Raw genomic sequence first — 21,741 nt, forward strand, 5'->3', positions numbered from 1 at the left:
TGAGTGGATAAAAGCAGTTAATACAACATTAAGAAATCCTATGCACCATAGTGAACACAATGCTATTGCAGACACTAATTCTCAGTAGGAACTACTGCAGGGAGGTAAAACACAGAGTAGTCATAAAGGGAATTACCTTACATATAGAGAATCTATACAGAAGCTATCTGTTACAGCTGGCACCTCCAGGAGTAACGTGTTGTTAGAGTAACCAGCAGCAGAAAGATCAGAAAAGGGAAAACAGGTGAAGAGGTAAGAACAAAAGACAAAATACTCTGTAACACTCAACACTATGGAATATCACAGCTACCACTACAGTCCCAACAATAATGAAAAGAAAGCAGCCCCATTCTTACTGCTTACTCTAATACTCACAGGGGGGAAAAAGATCCAAACCATGCTGCACATTTCTTAAATAGTTGCATATTTTGTCATACAGGAGCAGAAGGCTTTTAAAAAGAGAAGGATAACCTGGCAGAAATCCCCCTGTCAGCATGTGGCCTAACTTTATCTTAGAGGTAATCTAGAAAACTTTAACTATTCCAATACTTTCATTTATATATTTCAAGTATCATAGGTTAGTGTCAATATCTTTCAAGGATGTGTTACCAGGCTCAGAGTATAACATTTCATTGTATAATTTCTTGCACTTCTGTCAACACACAGTAATTTAGAACAGATAAAAATCTATTACACACCATTTACAAGCAAACATCCACACAGGCGCCTCTAAAGCATAAGATCTTAGTTAGAAGTGAAATTAAAGGGACTTTTCTTTACTCTGAAAAAAACCTGAGGTTACTAACCTGAAATCCCCTTTATTGTTCACAACCCTCTCTGGAGGGCAGTACTGTGCAGAACTTTCTAACACCACAATGTCTACTGTCCTTGTGTTATTCCCACGTCTGGTTTGTACATGACAACCCCAGTTTCCCGTGGAGCCAGCCTGAATGTTTGAGATTGTCAGTGCACTGGAAAGATAAAAGAAAATAATAAAATCAAACAGTTTCGCAATAACATTTATATAATGTTATAATATTATAATATATAATAATTTATATAATGTTACTTAATTAATATAATAATGTATCTAATTTGTCTAATAATAAATATAATTTATATAATGTTATAATAATTAATATAATTTCTATAATGTTATAATAATATAATATAAGCTTTTACCAAAAGATTAATTAAGTACAGAAAGACAATGGAAAAAACATCAAATTACACACAGTAATGAGTGATCTTATAAAACCAGAGCTATTTACATCTCAATGTACTGTAATTAACAGAGAAGTATTTACTATTCTTTGGGCTTTTAGTTTTGCCAAGGTAGGAAACAAAAAGAATAGCCATAGGAAAAAGTCCCCAGACTTCAGAAAGAAGAGATGAGAAGTCCAAATTCCTCAAGTGTTATCATTGCTATTCAAGACAAAATTTTTAGTTGTTTAGAAAGGCCAAATGAAAATAAATTCCCAAATGCATAGCTTATTATAAACACTGACACTCTAATTTACTAATACAATTACAGGATATATAACCATTCAGTAGATGCTGAATAAGTCAACAATCTGCTGCAGACAGAATAAATTACACTTACAGATCTCTGCTGGAGAACAATTTTAACTGTGGTGTGCTCAAAAGGAAGAGGAAAGAATCCATGAGCAATTCAGTTAAATGCCTTGTTGCCAACATTTTCGTAATTTTAACATTCCATGAAAATTAATGTATCCTACCACAAACATATTTTAAATGAATGCATTGGGTGAAACTTGCAGAAAATTAAAATCCAACTGCAACTTCCTCTAGCTAATCCTATTTTAAGAATGTAGGTTTCACCTACCAAATCTCTAGACCATCTTCCTCCAACTTTATTGTTAATAAGAGATGTGTGAAGATTACTTCCCTGCTAGGGATGTTCCTGTGTACATGTTCACTCAGTGAGATATGAGAGGGCCTCACTGGATATGGAAATAGTCACTAAACCAGAGCAGAAAGTAAGAAGCAGGAAATACATTTTCTCACTATGGATTCACCTTGCAATCAGTGAGCAGTTATGAATCATGTTTTTTTCAACAAAAATACCCTGGGACTCATCAGTTTCCACTATCTTCCCATCCTGATACCACAAGACTTGCATGTCTTGATCAATATATGAAGCCATACATTGGAAGGGTAGACTGTCTCCTTCAAAGACCACCTGACGATGAGATGGAGTCATATAGAAAGACGGTAATTCAAGCGGTGGTTCTAGAATTCAAGACATAAAACCACAATTAACAGCAAGAATCTCTTATAGACCTAATTTTCAAAAGAGGAGATAGATACACTAAATGAGTAACTATTTATATAACAATATAAAGTTGCATCTGGCAAGATGCATATAAAAACTACATTTATTGCACTGGATATTGAAAAATACAAATTATCATCATATTCTTTTTCAAAATGTATATTCCTTTACTGTAATATATTTCAAGACTCCTTTGCTAGCTCCATATCTAAAAGAGTAGAAAATACAAATTTGAAGGAAAATTATGCATTTTAGTTCTTCCCAGTTTTTCACTTTGACTTCAGAAATCACAGTAACATATGAGTTTATTTTTACAGTTGGAATAATTCCAATATAAAAAAAAAAGTAAGCTGGTCATGGTTTTATCACAATAAGAAGGCTAATCAAGAAGAGAATCACAACACAGGAAAGCATCTCATAAAATGAAGATCTTTTAACTTCAGAAATTTGGGGTTAGAATAATTCATATATCTGAAATCGCATAGCTAGACCTAGGAAAGAAATTACCAGTTTCTGATTCCTCCTGTGACATTTAGGTAAAGATCTCTGAAAAATACAGATTAGCAGGAAAAAGGAGTTTATCGATAGAGTTACTTATCCTTTGTTTCTACAAACTAACATCCACCATCATAAATTTATTTATTATTTATTTCCAAAAGCAAGCAATAATGAATCACAACTCAAGATCAACTTTTGAAAAGGAGTCACTATTATCACTGTCATTTAACCATTGAATTTTAGGGAAATTAAACACAGAAAAAGGCTGTTCACTAATATTAACAGAACATGAAAGGCATTAGAAAAGTTTCAGTTGCCTGGAGTCCTTACCACAGGTGAGAAGCTCCTGTTTAACACCAGTCACTGTCTGTGACTGAAGTGATTTGGGATAGACACATTTAGTCTCTCGTACAGTTATGTTTCTTTCCTTTAACCACTGATGCATCCACAGTATGTTGCAATCACAAAGAAGATAATCAGTCTGAAATTCTCTGCAACAAATCACAGGCATTTTCACTGACAAACTGCAAAATTCCAAGGTCTGAAAGCTTGACTTTAACAGTTGTGCCACGCCTCTCATTGTCACAGACACAAAGGCAACAAGCAATGTCTAGACTACAGTGGAGTTGCCTAAATCTACCTGCTGGAAGTTACTCGAATCCTCTGCAAGCTGTACTCTGAGAACAAAAGGACATATTCCCTCAGAAAAGGAATCCTCTCAATAAATATGAGGAATACCTAATACCAGTACACGAAAATAATTTCAGTAATTTCCTTCATGGAAAGCGTTCATGCTACTTCAAATGAGCAATAAGAAAGAATTGCTTGAATGTGCACCATCATAACCTAAGAAGACACTTCATTGCTTCACTGCAGTGATCAAATGCTTTAGCAGTAAAATCAACAGAAATAAAAACAGCTCCTCAACTATTTCTCTTTTCAGAAGCACTATTTACACAATTTTATTCTGTTTTACATGAAAATCATAAGGCTTTTAATTGAATCAGTCTTCTCTATATAATTCAGTACTTTCTAGTAAAAAGGCATACCAAATCCCCTATAGATGTTTGCTAAAGTCAGCTAAATTAAGGGATTAATTAATTAATTTTATCTGTTCCGAAATTAATATTTTATCTGTTTAGAAACAGGTAAAATGTAGTAAAACATATAGCTATGTCTACACTGGTTTTTGCCTCTAGTGAAAACATTTTATTTTTCTTTTTGCAGATGTCTAGAGGATAACACATCACAGGCAGAACACTACAAACACTAAATCAACATTCCTATGAAAGCCCATTTGGTGTTTGTTCACATGAATTCCTCCAGATAGCCATTTTTTTAATAACAACTGCTCTATCCAGGTTCTCTTGTCGCATCTGTGGTGTGTTAGACAGCAACCTTTATGCAGACAACAAAAATATCACGAATAACACCTTATGAACAATTAAAGAGATGAAGGAGGAGAAGAAACATTCTCCATTATAAATATAAACAAGTAATTAACTCAGTGTCAAACCCAGAAACCAAATTCTTTGATTAAGTCCCAGAACAGTGAACCAACTGTCATGACTACCAGGGAAAAGCATAAGCTAATGATCAGCACTTTTTTTTTCATTTACTTTCTTTCTTACACAAGATTACAAGTTATGAAACCAAGAGAGAGAAAAGGAATGTGAGGCTGATATTTACCCACTGTTATGTGTAACAAAACTATACTGTTCATCAAGGACTAAGATCTTGCTTAGAAGTATTTAGTCCTTTTGCTATAAAGGTGTAAAATGCTATTTATTTACTATAAATTAATAAATGATACATATAGAATAAAATTTTTGGAAGCCCAGATGAGAAAATGGCTTTGTTTTTCAGAATACTGTAGGACTAGATGCAGCAAGTACTTACAGAGACTTTAGTGAACCAAGATGATCAAACGTTCCCTGTGTAAGTGTAGAAAACAGATTTCCAGAAAGATTCCTGAGAAATAAAAGTATGTTCATAACTCATCCTCAGACAAGTGACATATGAAATAAAAAAAAAAAACTTCTCTTCAATATAACTCTATGTTTAAAAGTTACAAGGTACTATTAGAACACTGTAATTAGTTCACAAGACTATAAGAATAATAACCAGGTTTCAATAGCCTAGCAAACATCTCCAAATAAACTGTTCTCTAATACTCTTGGTTTAGGTGAAGAATTTTAAGTTTGGAGAAAAAAATAGTAATTGCAGAGGCTTTACTTTTATTTAAAGCAATAGCTGGCAGATGTTGAGCATAGATTTCAAGAAGTGTAAAATTAATTTTGTTGTTCACAGTGAACTGGTGTCTTCCTATTAACATGTTCTAAGAAGCATGTTCAATCTATCAGAATACTTTTTAAAATATTAATCATACCACTTTCTATATATCAGTGAAAGCACTATGTGTAAGAAACTAACAACCAGGGCAAAGAAATAGTTCATAATCTTTACATGTTATCCTCTGAAAGTAAATGAAGGACTTCAAAACATGCAAGACTGCCAGCAAAACAGACTGACAGCAATGCCACTGTAGAAGGCATGGATACTGAAAGAGTCTACAATGCTGAAATATTTTTTTTAAGAAAATATTTTGTACGGTCTCCTTGTCTCCATCCCAGCTACACATTCTAAGAAACTGGAAAACGGCTGCAAGGCCAACAGATCACTGAATAGCATGGTCTGAGGTTGGCCCCAGCACTTGTTTTTAAGCTTGCTACTGAGTAACAAACCACAACCAGAGGCACTGGCTGTCTTTCAAGAGCACACTTAAATAAACTACTCCTCTTGAAACAAAGAAGGTTAACTTAGACAAGGCTAAAACTGAAGTGTATTTATACAGGAAAAATTATACTTACAATCTAATAAGGTTTACAAGTCCTCTAAATATATCTGCATTCAGGCAGCCTATTCGGTTATTAGTTAAGTCTCTAGAAATAGAAAAAAGGAAAAATTGGAACAAGCTGGTTTATTTCCAAATGACACACAGTCTGCTAACAGAAGCATTTGAACAAAAATTCATGAGTAACAGATTGCACCACATGTATGTTTGGTCTTTTCCAGGAAAACCCACAAGGTACTACTATAAGGGTGTATACACATGCACACAGACTCCTTAATCCATCTCTTAACTAATTATAGTTTGTCCATATACAATTAAACAAGTCTAGACTTACCAACAAACTCCCTTAAACAGTCTTGGCTTACATCCCTACCTAGCAAATTTTCCTATTTGTACAGTATTTATATATATATATATATATAGTATATATATATATTTACACACACAGAGGACATCACTTAATTTTTAAAAATGTCAGAGACCTATAATAGTGCATTAATTATACATAAAAAAGACCACTCCTACAATTATACTACAATAAATACTTAAAAGCTATATATTTTTCAGTATAGGTCTCAAATCAAATTGCCAAAAATTCTTAAAGTAATAAAAATTAAGCTTGCAAGTAATAATAATCCAGAATTGGTCCTTTAGTTTTACTTTTAAGGTTTTCTGAAGTCCAATTACCAACATACATTCCTTTTAAGTGAGCCAAATCATCTGATCAGTTACAAACTGACATATATACTCTAGAAATTTAAGAAATAGGATGGGGGAGGTAGTACCAAAATCACTAAGACTTAAAAGCTGTAACAATATTTCAAAAATCTGAAGAGTGTTTTAAAAAAAGAAAAAAGAAAATGAAAGTGATAATGCTGAGTTTTTGTTTTTCAAGTTTCATCTGGTACAGAACTTTTACAGCCAAAGCATAAATCCCCCCAAAATATGTTAATGGGAATGTTGGCAAAACCTTAAATAAAGCAGCATTAATAGTGCTGTAACTTCAGTGTACTATTAATAGCAAGGGATTCTATGTTCCATTGTGACCTTTGGAAAAGAAAAATCACAAGTTTAACATGCAACAAAACAAGACTTGATGGAATCAAAGCTCTGAACAAACATCCACCCAGCGAGGTTTCAAGCCACTCAAGTACAAATAAAAAGGAATCATATAAGCAACTGTCAGAACAAGGGAGACTGCCAAGCCACAAGCAGCGGATGTTCTTCAGTCATAAGACCGAAACCAGACTTTGTTTTATACATGCATGTGTGTGATATAAGAAACATCTATGTTTACAAAAATTCAGAAATTTAGAAGCATATAATGTACTTAGGTGGGTGGAGAGAAGCAAATATATATAGTTTATTTAGAAAATTTGTGAAAGTAGAAAAAACAATTTGTAACAGAACACATAGGAACGCAACTTGTTAGGTAGAAACAACTTGTAACAGAACTAATAAGACGATAGTTGCTAGGTAAAGGCCATAAAGGTAAGACATATATTGTGAAAATTCAGTAAAGCAAGACTCAAGCATTGTAGAAAACTGATAAAGCAGAACATTTTACTTAAGCAGCCAGCAAAAACCAGGCTCCTGGTTTTGGCCAGGACAAACTGACCTGAGAGTTAGCCAAACCTCCACTGCGCCTGCCCAGAGGCAAGGTCAAAAAGTGACCGACCACTGAGGAAGACCTCTTACTTCATCAAGAAGACCCCTGCCCACGACCACCAGAAGGCACCACAGAAGACTAATTATAGTATGAAGCGCAGAGAGGCGGAGAAGGGGCAGGCAGTGGGTGGGCAGGGAGGTGTGAACTTGTGGGATCAATGTGTATTTAAACCTGGAACCGGTCTCACCAGGTAAACATGTATGGTGGAAATATCCCCCATGTGTCCCAGCTAGAAATAAAACTTACCTGCTTTACAATTTTAATTGTAAAGTCCTTATTCTGCAACACATGTGTGTATATATTTAGACAGCATATATATACATTCAACTTTTAATATATTATAACTTTGCTGACTAAACTTCTAGAAGCTAAGACTTACTCTCTCTGGGGAGTTTTTTATTTGTTTTGTTTAAACTGACTAGCTAGATATAATACTTACAGTCTTTTCAAAGACGAAAGCCCCAGAAAAGCTCCTGGATCTATGGTACTAATAAGATTGTTCTTAAGATCCCTGTGGACAAAAATTAAGACATAACATTTACCATAAATTACACTTCAAAACAGAGATATTCATAAAGATACATGTAACTTGTCTCAATTTGCTTGAGAACCTCAAAAAAAGACCCCATCCAAACCCAGCCCCACCAAACAACCCAAAACCACCCAACCCCCCAAAAAACCTCAGAACAAAGCACCAAAAAAAAACCCCAACAACACGTTTTTACTTTCTCTAACATAAAATCTTCCAAAATTGGAAACATCCATATTTTAGCTACAAGGAGGAACAGAAACAGCAGGTGTATTCCATTAAACATTCTATCAGTTCGTATCACGTTAAATAATATATCCTCAAAGATACACAGTGTGAACAGGTTACAGATATGCAGGGTGAGACACCTGTTTATTACACAGTGTGATACTGTGTAGCACACATTGTCTTCTGTAGCCTATCCAATTTTCAGTATTTCAGTAGTGCCCAACATCTACCAAAAAAAGCAAAACATGATCTTAAAAATACACCAAAGACCCAACACTGAAAATTCCCACTTATGTTGCCGGCACAATAGCAAAGCTCTGGTTGAAAATCCCAAATACAGTTGGTGAAAACATTTCAGAGCAAATTTCTAAATCTGAAGTTTATGGAGACTGTAAGGAGAAATGTAAAGTATCCATTAAATTAAACTGCTTTAATAATTGTACAAGTGATATAGGAGTTTTAACTCCTAACCTGATATATTCTGCAGATACAGCTTAATTTCAAAGGTCACAGAAAGCAGCTGATAGCATCTATGCATTTCTGAAGAAACTTTATCACTGCACAAATGATTATATTACTTCCACGTCCCTAGTCACACTAGATTTTTACTGTACTACTATCTGAAACTTCACAGGCACTTATTACTATATGCAAAGTTTCTCACTCCTTGGTCATATCCAAACATTCTAGATTTGACAAGAAAAATAGTACTTTTATTCAAAAGCAGTGATTGAATTTGCAAGAGTAGAAAAAAGATCTCCTACGTCTACCACAACATGAATAATTCTGCTTGAAAGAAAACTGTACAAGAGGATTACATCTACCATGACACAGATATGCATGAGTAAAAATATAATTCATCCCAAGATTTCACAACAGCATTTCCTGCAGACAGATTAACCAATCATGGCACAACAGACAGCATCATGGCACATGGATCACGCTTGAATGCTCTACCTAAACATTTAAAATACTTGAAATACGTTAAATGCACCTTGCAGTAAATTAATTTTCATGTACACACTTCTCTTAACTTTATTTTCTTCCCTTGCTGTGGCCGCAGGAACTGCCAAGTACTTCCAGTGCAGTAGTACCAGGAGCCTGAAGAACTGGCTCTTTCAGGCATATAAACACTCTCTTATACCAGACCATGGCAAATCTGAGACTAATAAAAGGTATTCATCACTAATTTACCATCAGTCTTTGAAGTAGAGAAGAAAAATTGCTTGCTGTTCATATTTCAAATTTTGATTTAAAATCATGTAACTCCCACTTAAAACCTCACTGTTGAAACCACTGAGAGAGAAAAACCTTCACAACATGCCTTGGAAATCCACTAGTCTAGACTATCAGGGATCTTTGATTTCACTCCATGAATTCAAAGAGTACTCCCTGATACAGCTCTTTCATAACGCCACAGCAATGGATTCATATCAATGAATGTCCAATGTGTTAAGACTTTCTCAACCCGCAATTGCAACAGATGGGGAGTCTCTGTTTGGTTGGGGTTTTTTACCCTTCGCAGTGGTAGTCCTTGGGTAGGCACTAGCTGTATATGAGTCTACTAAAAGGTATTTGCAGAGGAAAACTGTGAAACAAAAGAAATACCAAAAGATCTCAAAATTAACAGTGCTGACATGTCTAGCAGCTCTTCAGAAACAGTAAAAGATGTTAATGCAACATAGGCTTCTTTAAGTGAAGAAATTACAGTGGTGGTTAAACCAACAGACTTTTATTTCTCACATAAAAGGGAGGTGGGGGAGATAACCTTACTACAAAGTTGTGTTTAGCTTTAATGTTTTAACACCAATGAATACATTTATATAAACTACATTTAAAATTTAGCAGGAAATTAATAATTTCAGATGTTGAAATTTGATTTCTTTGGCAAAGCACAACCAACAAGATACAACTTTACTAGAAAGTTGTGTTTAGCTTTAATGTTTTAACATCAATGAATACATTTCTATAAACTACATTTTAGCTTTAGCAGGAAATTAATAATTTCAGATGTTGATTTTTCTTTGGCAAAGCACAACCAACAAGATACACCTATAGATACATATTTGTCCAAATGGAAGAAAATCTCTCCAAAAGAAATGCACAAAAGGATTTGAGTTAGGGTAACATCTTTTATATTATACTAACTTTATCTTCCACCATCAAGAATCTTTCTAAAAAACAAAACAAGGAAAACAAACAAAAAAACCCCAAACAGAAAAACCACTCCCCTCACCCCCCAAAACCCAACCAACCAAAAAAAACCTCCCAAAAAAACCAAACAAAAACCCTACACCCACAACTCAAATCACAAGCCAGGCAATAGAGCAATCTTACTCTGAGAATCTATTAAAAGATTATTAATTTTCTCCTAACTCTAAAAAACACTGTAATGGTACCCCGTATTCATTAGTGAAGGCCACTAACATATGTTAGGATAGTAGAAAAACCTAGGTTTCAAGGGATGTGTTGAGGTCAGTCATGTACTCCAAATTCTGGCTCAAATTACAACTAAATCAGACCAACTGCCCCACTGTTACATCCAATAAAGGCCTGAAAACCTCAGAGGATGCATATTTCACTATCACACAACTCTGTTTAACCACTCTCACGACAGAAGATATTGTGACAAATTGGAACAGCCCTTTATCAAAGCCATAAATATGTGGACAAATAGCAACTCACCAACGAAATTTTTTTTTGTGCCTAATGTTCTTGTTAAGATGTAAAAAGTATCTTAATGAAAGATTACTTATATTTAAATATGGTTTGCTACATGAAAAAAAAACCCTTTAATTTAACTACACTTTGCAATGAAACATTTCAGTAGCCAGTTATCTATGATTTAAAAGTGCTTGTATACGTACTTAAAAATTTACTGCTTTCTGTCTCAGCACAATGAAGACTGTCTTAATTATTAATAAAGCATCCTGCAGGCACAAGTTATGCCTATGCATACACATTGACATGTATATATTATTAAGTTCTCTTAGCTACCACTGGATAAATTATCTTTTCTTCCTTAACACTACTTGAAAGTAAATGTCAGATGGGAAACATTCTAGCTACCATGGACTCTTCCTATATGAAATGCTTTTTCAAGAGGGAAATGAAGGAAGTGCACAAGGCAAGAAATTACAGAAATAGGTTATACATTACACACATTACAAAGTCAGCCTATCCTTTCATTGGCTCTCTGGGGTGTAGATTTTAGGTGGGCAAATCAAACAAATGCTTATGACTGTTTTTTTACATTTCCCAGTACTACCCAATAGGTCAGAATGGAAGGGGCTACAGTGGGCTATTTGGTCCAACTTCCTTGCCACATGCAATCAGCCCAGAGCACACAGAACAAGATTGCATCCAGATGGTTCTTGAGTATCTCCAGTGTCGGAGACTCCTGGAAAAGCTGTTCTATCGCCTGTCATCTGCACAGTAAAGAAGTTCTTCCTCATGTTTAGGTGGAACTTCTGTGCATGAGTTTCTGACTGTTGCATCTTGTCCTGTTGCTTGCCTCCACTGAGCAGAGCCTGTTTCCATCCTCCTACCACCCTCCCTTCAGGTGCTGACAGACACTGATGAGCTCCCCTCTCAGTTGTCTCTTCTCAAGGCTGAACAGGCCCAGCTCCCTCAGCCTGTCCTTTCAACAGAGATGCTCCAGTCCCTTCAGCATCTTTGTCTCCCTCCTCTGGGCCTCTTCCAGGAGCTCCATGTCTCTCTTGTACTGAGGAGTCCAGAACTGGACACAGAACACCAGATGAGCTTCACTAGGGCTGAGCAGAAGGGCAGGATCACCTCCCTCAGCCTGTTGGCAATGCTCTTCCTAACACACCCCAGGGTACCACTGGTCCTCTTGGCCACAAGGGCACTGCTGGCTCACGGACATCTTGCTGTCCACCAGGAACCCCAGGTCCTTCTCTGCAGAGCTGCTCCACAGCAGGTCAGTGCCCAGCCTGTGCTGATGCTTGGGGCTACTCTTTCCCTGGTGTAGGATCCTTTGCCCTTGCCTTTGTTGAATTTCAAATTAATATGGAAATGTAATGGAGATTAAAATACTTAGCATCTTTTTCACAGATATTTTTATTACATTTAAGACAGTTAAAATTTTTGACCTGTTTACTCTTATTTGCATACTTTTTTCCTGTAAGATTAGATGTAGACACAGCATAGTCATTTTCTACTCTAATTAACATACATTTCACTTTCCAGTAAAATTAAACTTCTATTTTCGTAAATTTATCACCCTCTTTACAAAATAATGCATTAGCAAATTCACATTATCATAAATTAACACATCTGTAAATATTATTATAAATTAAAACTATGACTTATTATGTCTACCTGGGGCCACCATTTTTAATGCACTTTCTCATTGTTTTATTTGTTGCTTGTATGCCCCAAAACGATATCCCTTTCAACAGTAACAGAGAAGAATTATCAGATGTAGATTAGGTCAAGTGATAACATGTTTGAGTAAAATGATAATCTAAAGTGCAACAAGTTGCCAGCTACAAATACCATGTCCCCAAATTTACCAGAAAAATTAACACAGTGAGAGAAATAATTTAAAAATATCTACATTTTCAAAGAACTGAACAGGAGAAAAAAGGTTAGTATGTCAACAGATGAATTATAAAGTTATCAGTATTGTTGAAAATTCAATCAATTATTATGCAGATACATGTTCCTGACATACTCCTCTGATTTACTGTTCTAAAGGCTTTATTTAAATATATCACAGAATGACAAGTTTGGAAGAGACCTTCAAGATCATCAAGTCTAACCCAGACCTAACACCTCAACCAAACCATGGCACTTGAGTGCCACATTCAGTCTTTTTTTAAACAGATCCAGGGATGGTGACTCCACCACCTCCCTGGGCAGGCCATTCCAATACTTTATCACTCTTTCCATAAAAAATTTTTTCCTAACATCCAACCTAAACTTCCCCTAATGCAGCCTGAAGTTGCTGCCTGGAGAAAGAGACCAACTGAGAAGAGACCCCCACCTGACTGCAACCAACTTTCAGGGAGTTGTAGAGAGTGATAAGGTCACCCATGAGTCTCCTTTTCTCCAGGCTAAACACCCCCAGCTCCCTCAGCCGTTCCTCACAGGGCTTGTGTTCCAAGCCCCTCACCAGCCTCGTTGCTCCTCTGGACGTGCTCAAGCATCTCAAAGTCCTTCCCAAACTGAGGGACCAGAACTGGACACAGCACTCAAGATGTGGCTTCACCAGTTCTGAGTACAGGGGGAGAACGACCTCCCTGCTCCTGCAGGACACATCATTCCTGATACAGGCCTGGATGCCCTTGGCCTTCTTGGCCACCAGGGCACACTGCTGGCTTATATCAACACATATATGATCTATACCTGAAAACCACTACAGTGAAAAGGCAAGTGTTTTTCCTATCAAGTGTAACATCACAAGGAATGAACAAATATGAAATGTATACAGAAGCTCGCCCCTAGCAAGCAGTAAAGTGACAATCATACCGTCTGAATTAACTATTTAAACACTGACAATTTATTTCTGTTATCTCCATTTCATCTCTTAAATTAAATGTGGGGAAATGAACTTATCTACAAAGCACAAAACACACATAAGGAAACAAGAGGAAGTATGAATAGTAAGACAAAATAAAATTAAGCAAAAAAATGTCAAAAAATGCAATTTTCAAGGCATGCATCACAATGAAAATCAGGAAAATAATTTGAAATTACTTAACATAATGTGAATGTTTAAAATAGTTACTGTGACTTTCAACTGTTTTTCCTTTTACTATTGATTATCTATTTAAGTCTGAAAAACTATTTAAATTAAAATAGTAGTTTCTGTCCAAGATCACAAAACATTTGAAGAGCAAAAATTTACTGTGGTTAAATATCCATGGCTTTTAAACAAGTCTTTCATGTACAAAAGGAAAAAAGAAAATGTTATCATTAATAATTAGTGTAGCACACTTGTTATCCCTCCATTTATAAGGAAGACACCTGGCCATTATTAATTTTTTGTTGATGCATTAACTCCTACAATAGTGCACAATAAAGAATGTTCTCATTCTGATGAGACTACCATGCCCTCTAAAACACTGCTATCCCAGTTCATTTTAAATGCTCAAAACTTGATGCCAGCCCTCCTGCTTTTTTTTTCCTTTTCTTGAAAGAAGATACTAAAATAACATAAAAACCCCTTACAAATGACAGGAGTTAAATGGAAGAAATCTTCATTCTTATGATTTTAAAGAAAATTAGGATCTGGATTCATGAAGAAAACTTAAATCATTATCTCAAACCAACTAGAGTTTCAAGTATTTCCTGTCTGAAAACTGTAATGAGTTTCAACAAATAACAACCATCAGCAGATGCCTTTATTACCTAAGCAAATGCCATCACTGCTGATAACCTTGCTTCTTTGGCACAGCAACTTACTTCTACAATAAAGCTCATCTGCCAGTGAAAAGATGCTTTCTTCTGGTATATGGGAGAGGGAATGGTAGAAGTGTTGGAATTTATTTAGGTCAGGTGACTGGGATTGGAGCCTTCAAGTTTTAGAGGAAGAATAAAATACTTTTAATTCCCTGAAGCCAAAAGTCATTTGGAACTCTTCCTAGATGCTGTGAGATGATTATGAAACTGGCTACTTTCCCAGTCAAATGGCCTAGAAAAATCCTTATCTCTAAAGTTTATGCTTGCTCCCAGGTAGATCAACCTGCCAATCCTGACCTTCTACCAGATGGAAAAAGGCTGACTGTAAGGGAAGCTACAATGCTGCCTCTTATCTCATAGGCAATGTATCATCTGTAAGGAAAGTGAAAATGGGAAGCAAAAGATATCCAAAAAGTTACTCCCATCAGACTCATTCCCATCCCCCTGTACCTTTGGCATATACCAAAGCTGTGGAATAAGCAGTAAAACTCTCAAAATAAATGTCAACAACAAATCTTTAATAAATCCACTCTCTCTTAGGGGCTTTAATACATCTGCTTCCTCTGCAAATATATTTTGCAACTGTTCAATAAATGGTTTGACACTTAAGAAATTAAAGCAATTTTCTTTAAAACATAGAGTTTGCATAATGAAAAAACCAACAAAGCAAATCCAGCCATCATAGCATTCTAGTAAAATTCCCACTGAAACTGCCCTCTCACCTGCAGGTGAGATTATCTCTTTTTTGTTGTTACATGTCACTCATATTATTGAATAATTCATTCACACATATTAAAACAACACTTAGCTATGTTAACTCTTCAATCTCAAAAAAATACATAAAAATAAATAACAGAATTTAAGACATTCTGTTCTAAGAGTCATTAATGAAACAAACAGTATATCACTTAATTTTTAAAGTGAAAATAGCTTTTCAAGAAGTACTTACAATCTTTCTAGAAGGTGTAATCCAGAGAAGGAACCATTCTTCAACTCTGTTATTTTATTGTTACTTAAAATCCTGTAAACAAAACCAAACAAGAACAATGTATTACAAGTTTGGTAACAAAATTTTTGCTACAGCTTACACTTCTTTTGTAACGCTTTTTGTTTAACAGCCTGTGCATCCAACTACAATGCCTAGCTCATTGTCTTGAGATGTATGCAACAGCACTGCTTAAATATTATTATGAAGGAGAAAAAGAAGGTTTTGTATGTCATCTGTTTTAAGTACCACGTAAGCTTACATATATATAACATCTGAAAGGGAATACACCCATCTAGGGTTATCCTAATAAGACCCAGAAGTGGTGTAGTAGAAATGAGGTATTAAAGAACCAATCAGTACATTCAACATTCTTGTCTTCTGTACCCATTTTGGTTTTCCAAACCAAGCAGCATCTTTTGCCTGGATCAGGCCTATCTTGCCAAGCACCCTATCCTCCAATCACAGCCATCTGCACAGACCACAGCAGATGCTAATTATCCTCAAGGTAGGAAAGTCTTTGTATAGCTGATATTTCCTTAAGTAGAAGAACCTGCTTTTTATACAACCACATAGCTCTCTGTTGGATAAAAAATAAAACAAACCAAAAAAGCCTATTGTCCTTTTGAATCATGTCAAATTTTGGCATCTGAAATACTCCTTACAAAAGGGTTCGCAGCACAACTCTCCATTCCATAAAAAAATATTCATTTCACTTGTTTTGAAAACGCCTCCTGCCAGCTTTATTTAATGTTCCCCACTTCTAAACAGTGAAACACGCAGTAACCAATCCACTTACCCTCTTTTTACCATGTACAATTATGTACAAAACTTTCCCATTTGTAAAATCCATGTTTTACTTAATTATTCTTTACACAAAAGCCATTTGTGCCACCTTAATAATTTTTGAGTTCTTTCCAGCTTTGTTACACTAAAAAAATTGTGAGGTAAGACCACCAGACCTAGAATAGTACACAACACACACAGAAGTCACAAATCTACATACTGGAATAATGACGTTCTGTTTCCTACAATTTCCCTAGCAATTCCTAACATATAATCTGCCTTTATCACTTGTGCTAAGAATCTAAGATTTCTAGTCAGCTCAATGCCCATCATATTATATAAGACAGGAATGGTTCTGTCCCCAGTAAATTTTTCATTTTTTTACAGTGTGCTGCTGCCATTTTATTGCCCAATTACTTTTACAAACTTATTCCAAAATTCTTCACTTTATCCTCATCCTTATTACATCAATCAACTCACTCAACTATGCCGAACCCCTTACTTACACTGTTTTTACAGGTCATTAGGAAATAAGTTGTGCATTACAGTTCTCTATGACTCCACTCCACTGAGAAGGATTTACTGCCACACCCTCTTCCTATCCTTTAGCAAGTCAGCTGCTGATCTGATGATCCTCCATTTAAGACTGATGTACTTTTTTCATCAAATGCCTTTGGCAAGGGACAAACACACCTTTTAGAAAAGCATGTTTCATTATAACAGCTGGATCAACCTTGCAAATATTTTGCTAACTCTGAAGAACTCCAAAGAACTATGGGGAGTTTCTCATTACAGAAGATGTAAATTTTCCACAGTACCTTTATCCAGGTACCCAATATATTTATTATAAATTCTACTGATTTTTCAACACAAGCATCAGACTTGGAACCAAGCCGATAGTGATGCGCTTTTAAAAATGAGCATTTGCTATCCTCCAGTCCTCAAAAATCATGTTCATTCTAAGCAAGACCTCAGAAATTTCATCCCCAAGTTCTTCTAAAAGCTCTTCAGTCACACCATCTTGTCCTTGAAATTTATTCACTCTGTCAGGTTGTTCCACAACTTCTGCTACAGTCACTTCAATTTCAGACAGATCCTCTATCAAATGCACCCTTCATATCCAACATGTCCCCACACTTCTTCACTTACATCAATGACATCATCAGGCTGGATAACTACTTCTGCACTTAAAGGTGTCACACTATGAGATTTCTTTCCAGTCCACTACATGTTTCAGATGTCCTCTACAACAGCCATAAACCAAACACACACACACATCCCCCTCTTTCCTCCAGTGCATAAAATTTACTAGGCAATGACAAGGATTAATACTTCCAAACACACAATGAATAAGATAAAACTAAAATACAGATATAGCAATCTATGAAAACAGCATCATTTTGACACAACTCTGTATTACACTACGTATTTTTCTTCTCCAGGTTTCTCAAAGATTACCTCAAGACTCTGTAGCTTAGGCAAACACAGAACAAGCATTTTTTGTCAAAAGTTCTGACTCAAACTCTCTCTCTCATCTCACATACACCAAGTCAAGACACCTGAACAAACTGTTTGAAAATCCTTTCATTTCCAGCCTGATGGTAGGAAGGTTTGAAAATTCTTGAAGTTAATCTTAAATCATTCATTCAACAAAAGTAACGTGTTCTGATGCTGTAACGAGGAGTTTACATTCCTTCTTCTCACCTTCCAATCATACCATGTATTTCTGCAGCTCATCTCAAGTCATCCCTGGTGTCCATTGCTCCGCAAGCTGCAAATGTTAAAACTACACATTTACCCAGGGCAACTCCCAGGAGACTGATTTATATGTCAACTACGCAAATGTGATCAACCTAGTATCCTACACAGTCAGATAATACCAGGTGAAGATTGATCACAGGAATGTTGGAAAGGAAGAAGGGGAAAAAATACTTGAAAGTATACTGAGAAATTGCTATTGTATTGCTATAATGCCTGTAACATCTACTAGAGTGTCAATGAAGAGCATTTGCTCTTATGAAAACATAGTTCTGTAGACCAATACCTTAAGCTACATCACAGGAAGAAAATAAGGAAAATCTTCCCTCGGCTGCAGCTGTGATAACCTAGATGAACAAATGAAAGAGTGCTGTTTTTTTAAAACACACATAGAAACCAAGGAAGCCCAGGTACTCTTAAAAATGTACATGTATTTCAATTAATCTTTCCATCAAGAATGGCACAACATTAAACACAAAACCACTATACACATTTCCAAGAGTGCAAGTTGGGTGGTAATAACAATAATCATCATCTACAAATTGGAATGCCCGCAAAACTAGTAAAATTTAACCTGAAGCATTAAAATTAAACATCCTAAAGTCTTTGAAAATACTTCCCCTTCTACTCAAAAAGGTTTCAACCGAAATAGGAAGTATTATTTGTAAAAATGGTAGGTACTGGATAAATCCAACCAGTAAACCAAATAAAGTACACCTCTACTTCAACATCACCCCTGGTTTCAGAAGAAACATAGTAATAATATATAAAGAAGTAATTGAAGGAGCTTATAAAAAATCATTAATAGTTAATGCAAAATGAACATAAGGCATAAAAGCAGCAGCCAGGAAAAAAATTCACACCAATTCCAGACTTTATGAGAAAATAAGGGAAAAAACCCCTTGATGTTCAGAAGCAAACCATGATCTAAGTCAACACAAACAAGCAAATTACAATCCTTGGTAGCACAGAAATTAAATTATATCTTAGTTGCAATTCACTTAAGATTTATTGATATACCAGAGTTTTTCCAGAAAAATAAGTTGTTCAAAATGGAGCTGGAACCACTTCAAAAGTAGCTATAACTGACCGAACTAAATTTAAACTAAATAAAAATAACAGTTCTGTAAGGAAAAAAAAGTTTTCTGACATTGCCTATAAAATAACAGGCCTAACATAGATGCCTTTGAATATCTGGGTACAAGGTAAATTTCTCTTGAGTGTGATTTACAAATTAGTCAGACTGATGTAGTATTTTCTCTGCAGAGGCTGATAGTTGCTCAGCCATAAAGGTTTAATGCAATAAATGATAGATTTTACAACACTCCATATGTTGTGTAATCTTAAAAAAATGCAGTTTAAAATTTGCTATTAATATATAGTCTATACATTATTTGAAGTATTAAGAGATGTGGCACAAGAAGACAAAACATAATAAAGAATTCAACTCAAAGTAGATGCTTTATACTCACTTTCACAGTTTCTGTGCATTAATGTACAATGAAATGATGGACTATTATGTACCACTTAGGCAGAGGATATTATTTGTGATCAATAATAATTCTAAGTTATAGTTTAAGACCATAATTTTTCCAAAGAGGCAAGTAATTTTGAAAATATGCTAACTTTTCCATCATTAAGAAGTCTAAAGAGAAAACAGTAGAGAGCTACCATTGAGAGGAGAGCTGCACTCATCCCCATCTTACTCAACTCTTTAACAAATGACTTGGAAACATAAATGATGTCACTGAAGATTCACGAAGCCAAATGTCACTGGTGCTCCATATTTCCTATGAGCTCCATTTGAGATTTTTATGTACTTTTCTTTTAAATAATCAACAATGCCTGACTGGAACAAATGCATTTTGCTTGTCCAACACTTATATATCAGAAAATAAAATGTGAAACTAACAGAGGGAATGACAGTTCCTGAGTTAAAAAACCATGGCTATGGGAATTAACACAAAAAACCTGGAAGAACAAGCAGCTGAAAAGCAGGTTCTAGAAAGAATTATGGACACCTCAAGTCACCTTACAAGAAAGCATTTCCCTCTTCCTTTGAGCAGAAGAGCTGTAGAGAGACTAAGAGGTAATCTGAAACAATGTACCTCAAGAAAAGAATTGCATCAAACCCCTCAAACCCCCTCAACTCTCCCCAGCTTTTCACCTATTCCAAGAACATTGCTGAATTGTTTCATTGTTGAATATAGCTTGGATCAAAAGCCCATTTTCCATTTTGCTCCATAAACTGGCAGACAACTTTGGCAAAACTGCAAAGAAACTCAACTACGACTCTTAACTAATTGGCGAGACCTTTAGCAGTAGATGCTCAGCATGCAAAACATAAATGCAGTCAAACCCAAAGTCTGTTCTTTGTACTATGAGGAATTTTAGCAATAGGTACTAAAGATGATGTACTAACTTTCCTTTCTCATACAAAGGGGGGAAAAAATCACGGCTGGATCAATTTTTACCATTAGAATGAAGTAATAAGCACTAAGTAGAAAAAGTTTTGTTCTGTGAAACCATTTTGTCTTGTCAGCTATAAACAACTATCACTAAGACAGCAGTCGACTAGACAGTAATTTAGAATGCATCTCCTACCTTCACACATGAATCCTAATCCAGAGGATATTATTAAAACACACACACATCCATTAACACTATTACCGAATAGTAAAAATTGCCACCAAGAAGCCTGTACAAAGCCTGGGTGACAGTGTAACTGTTAGCTGAACATTGAAGTAGCTTCCAAAACACATTTTAAAATACTCAAATGGAGAGCCAGGAAATAGCTAATAAAGCAGATCAATTCATAGTGACTGCATACTCTAAGAACTGGGAAAGTGGTCACCAGCAAGAGTCACATTAAAATAACCATCTGCAAACAACCAAGAAAAATGCTTTCTGCTGAAAGTCATGAACATGGAAAAAGAAATATGTTTCTCAAAGTTTATCTTGTAGAAACTGATTTAACAAGGATATAAGCCCAGTATTTTTCAAGTTAGTATTTTGTCTTCTAGTGAGTTACTGGTGTCAAAGCAAAAGAAACCTTGAAATCTAGACTGAGCAGAACACAAACAGTACTTGCTTAAAAGTAACTCTAAAATGAAAGCAATCTATAAGCTTTATACAAAGAAAGACCTATTAATAATTCCAAAACTCTAGCAAAAGGAGACAGTATTTTCCAATTCGACAAAAACATTATAATTAAGGAAGTGTAGAAATTAAACATTTGCAAAATACAAGTTTGCAACAGATAAAAGATTTCCTGCAGTATTTCATTATTATGCATATTAAACAATATTAAAATTGTAAACTAAACCTCTCAGACATAATGAAATTACAGAATTAAAACTGTGTCTACTTATACTGCTCCATTTTTAACTGGTAATGTGCTAAATTTATATAATCTAATGAGGAACCTTTATTTTTCCTACACAATCCCCGGATCATTCAAGCAGCGATGCTCACTATGCAATGCCATTAGAGAATTTTTTTCTTGATATTCAGTATGCGACAACACGCTTTATTTATTGCTTTTCATTAAAAACAAACTGTTCTTAAGGACAGAAATTATTTCTTGTGAAATACAGTGCCAATCACTGGAGCAACACGCAAGTTTTCTATGTAAAAGTACCAAATAAAAATCACCTTAGAAAAGGACAGAACAGAGAGGCAAAAGAGAATGTGAGAATGAGCAGCAGCGCTG

At 35.3% G+C, this 21,741-nt stretch overlaps 1 protein-coding gene across 2 annotated transcripts in view; it reads right to left on the minus strand.

Moving 5' to 3' along the window:
• ADGRA3 (adhesion G protein-coupled receptor A3) overlaps positions 1–21,741 on the minus strand; it is a 70,522-nt gene that overhangs the window by 23,214 nt on the left and 25,567 nt on the right. The window contains exons 2-8 of one of the 2 annotated variants that reach the window (XM_068188777.1): positions 15,450–15,521; positions 7,757–7,828; positions 5,665–5,736; positions 4,694–4,765; positions 3,125–3,285; positions 2,040–2,253; positions 807–971 (exon numbers count right to left, since the gene is read on the minus strand). In XM_068188777.1, the coding sequence (XP_068044878.1) occupies positions 807–971; positions 2,040–2,253; positions 3,125–3,285; positions 4,694–4,765; positions 5,665–5,736; positions 7,757–7,828; positions 15,450–15,521 (828 nt within the window). The remainder of the gene's footprint in view (positions 1–806; positions 972–2,039; positions 2,254–3,124; positions 3,286–4,693; positions 4,766–5,664; positions 5,737–7,756; positions 7,829–15,449; positions 15,522–21,741) is intronic. The other variant, XM_068188778.1, reaches the window with a different exon arrangement.

This window comes from Anomalospiza imberbis, chromosome 4 (genome assembly GCF_031753505.1).
Source record: "Anomalospiza imberbis isolate Cuckoo-Finch-1a 21T00152 chromosome 4, ASM3175350v1, whole genome shotgun sequence".
Taxonomy (NCBI): Eukaryota; Metazoa; Chordata; class Aves; order Passeriformes; family Viduidae; genus Anomalospiza; species Anomalospiza imberbis.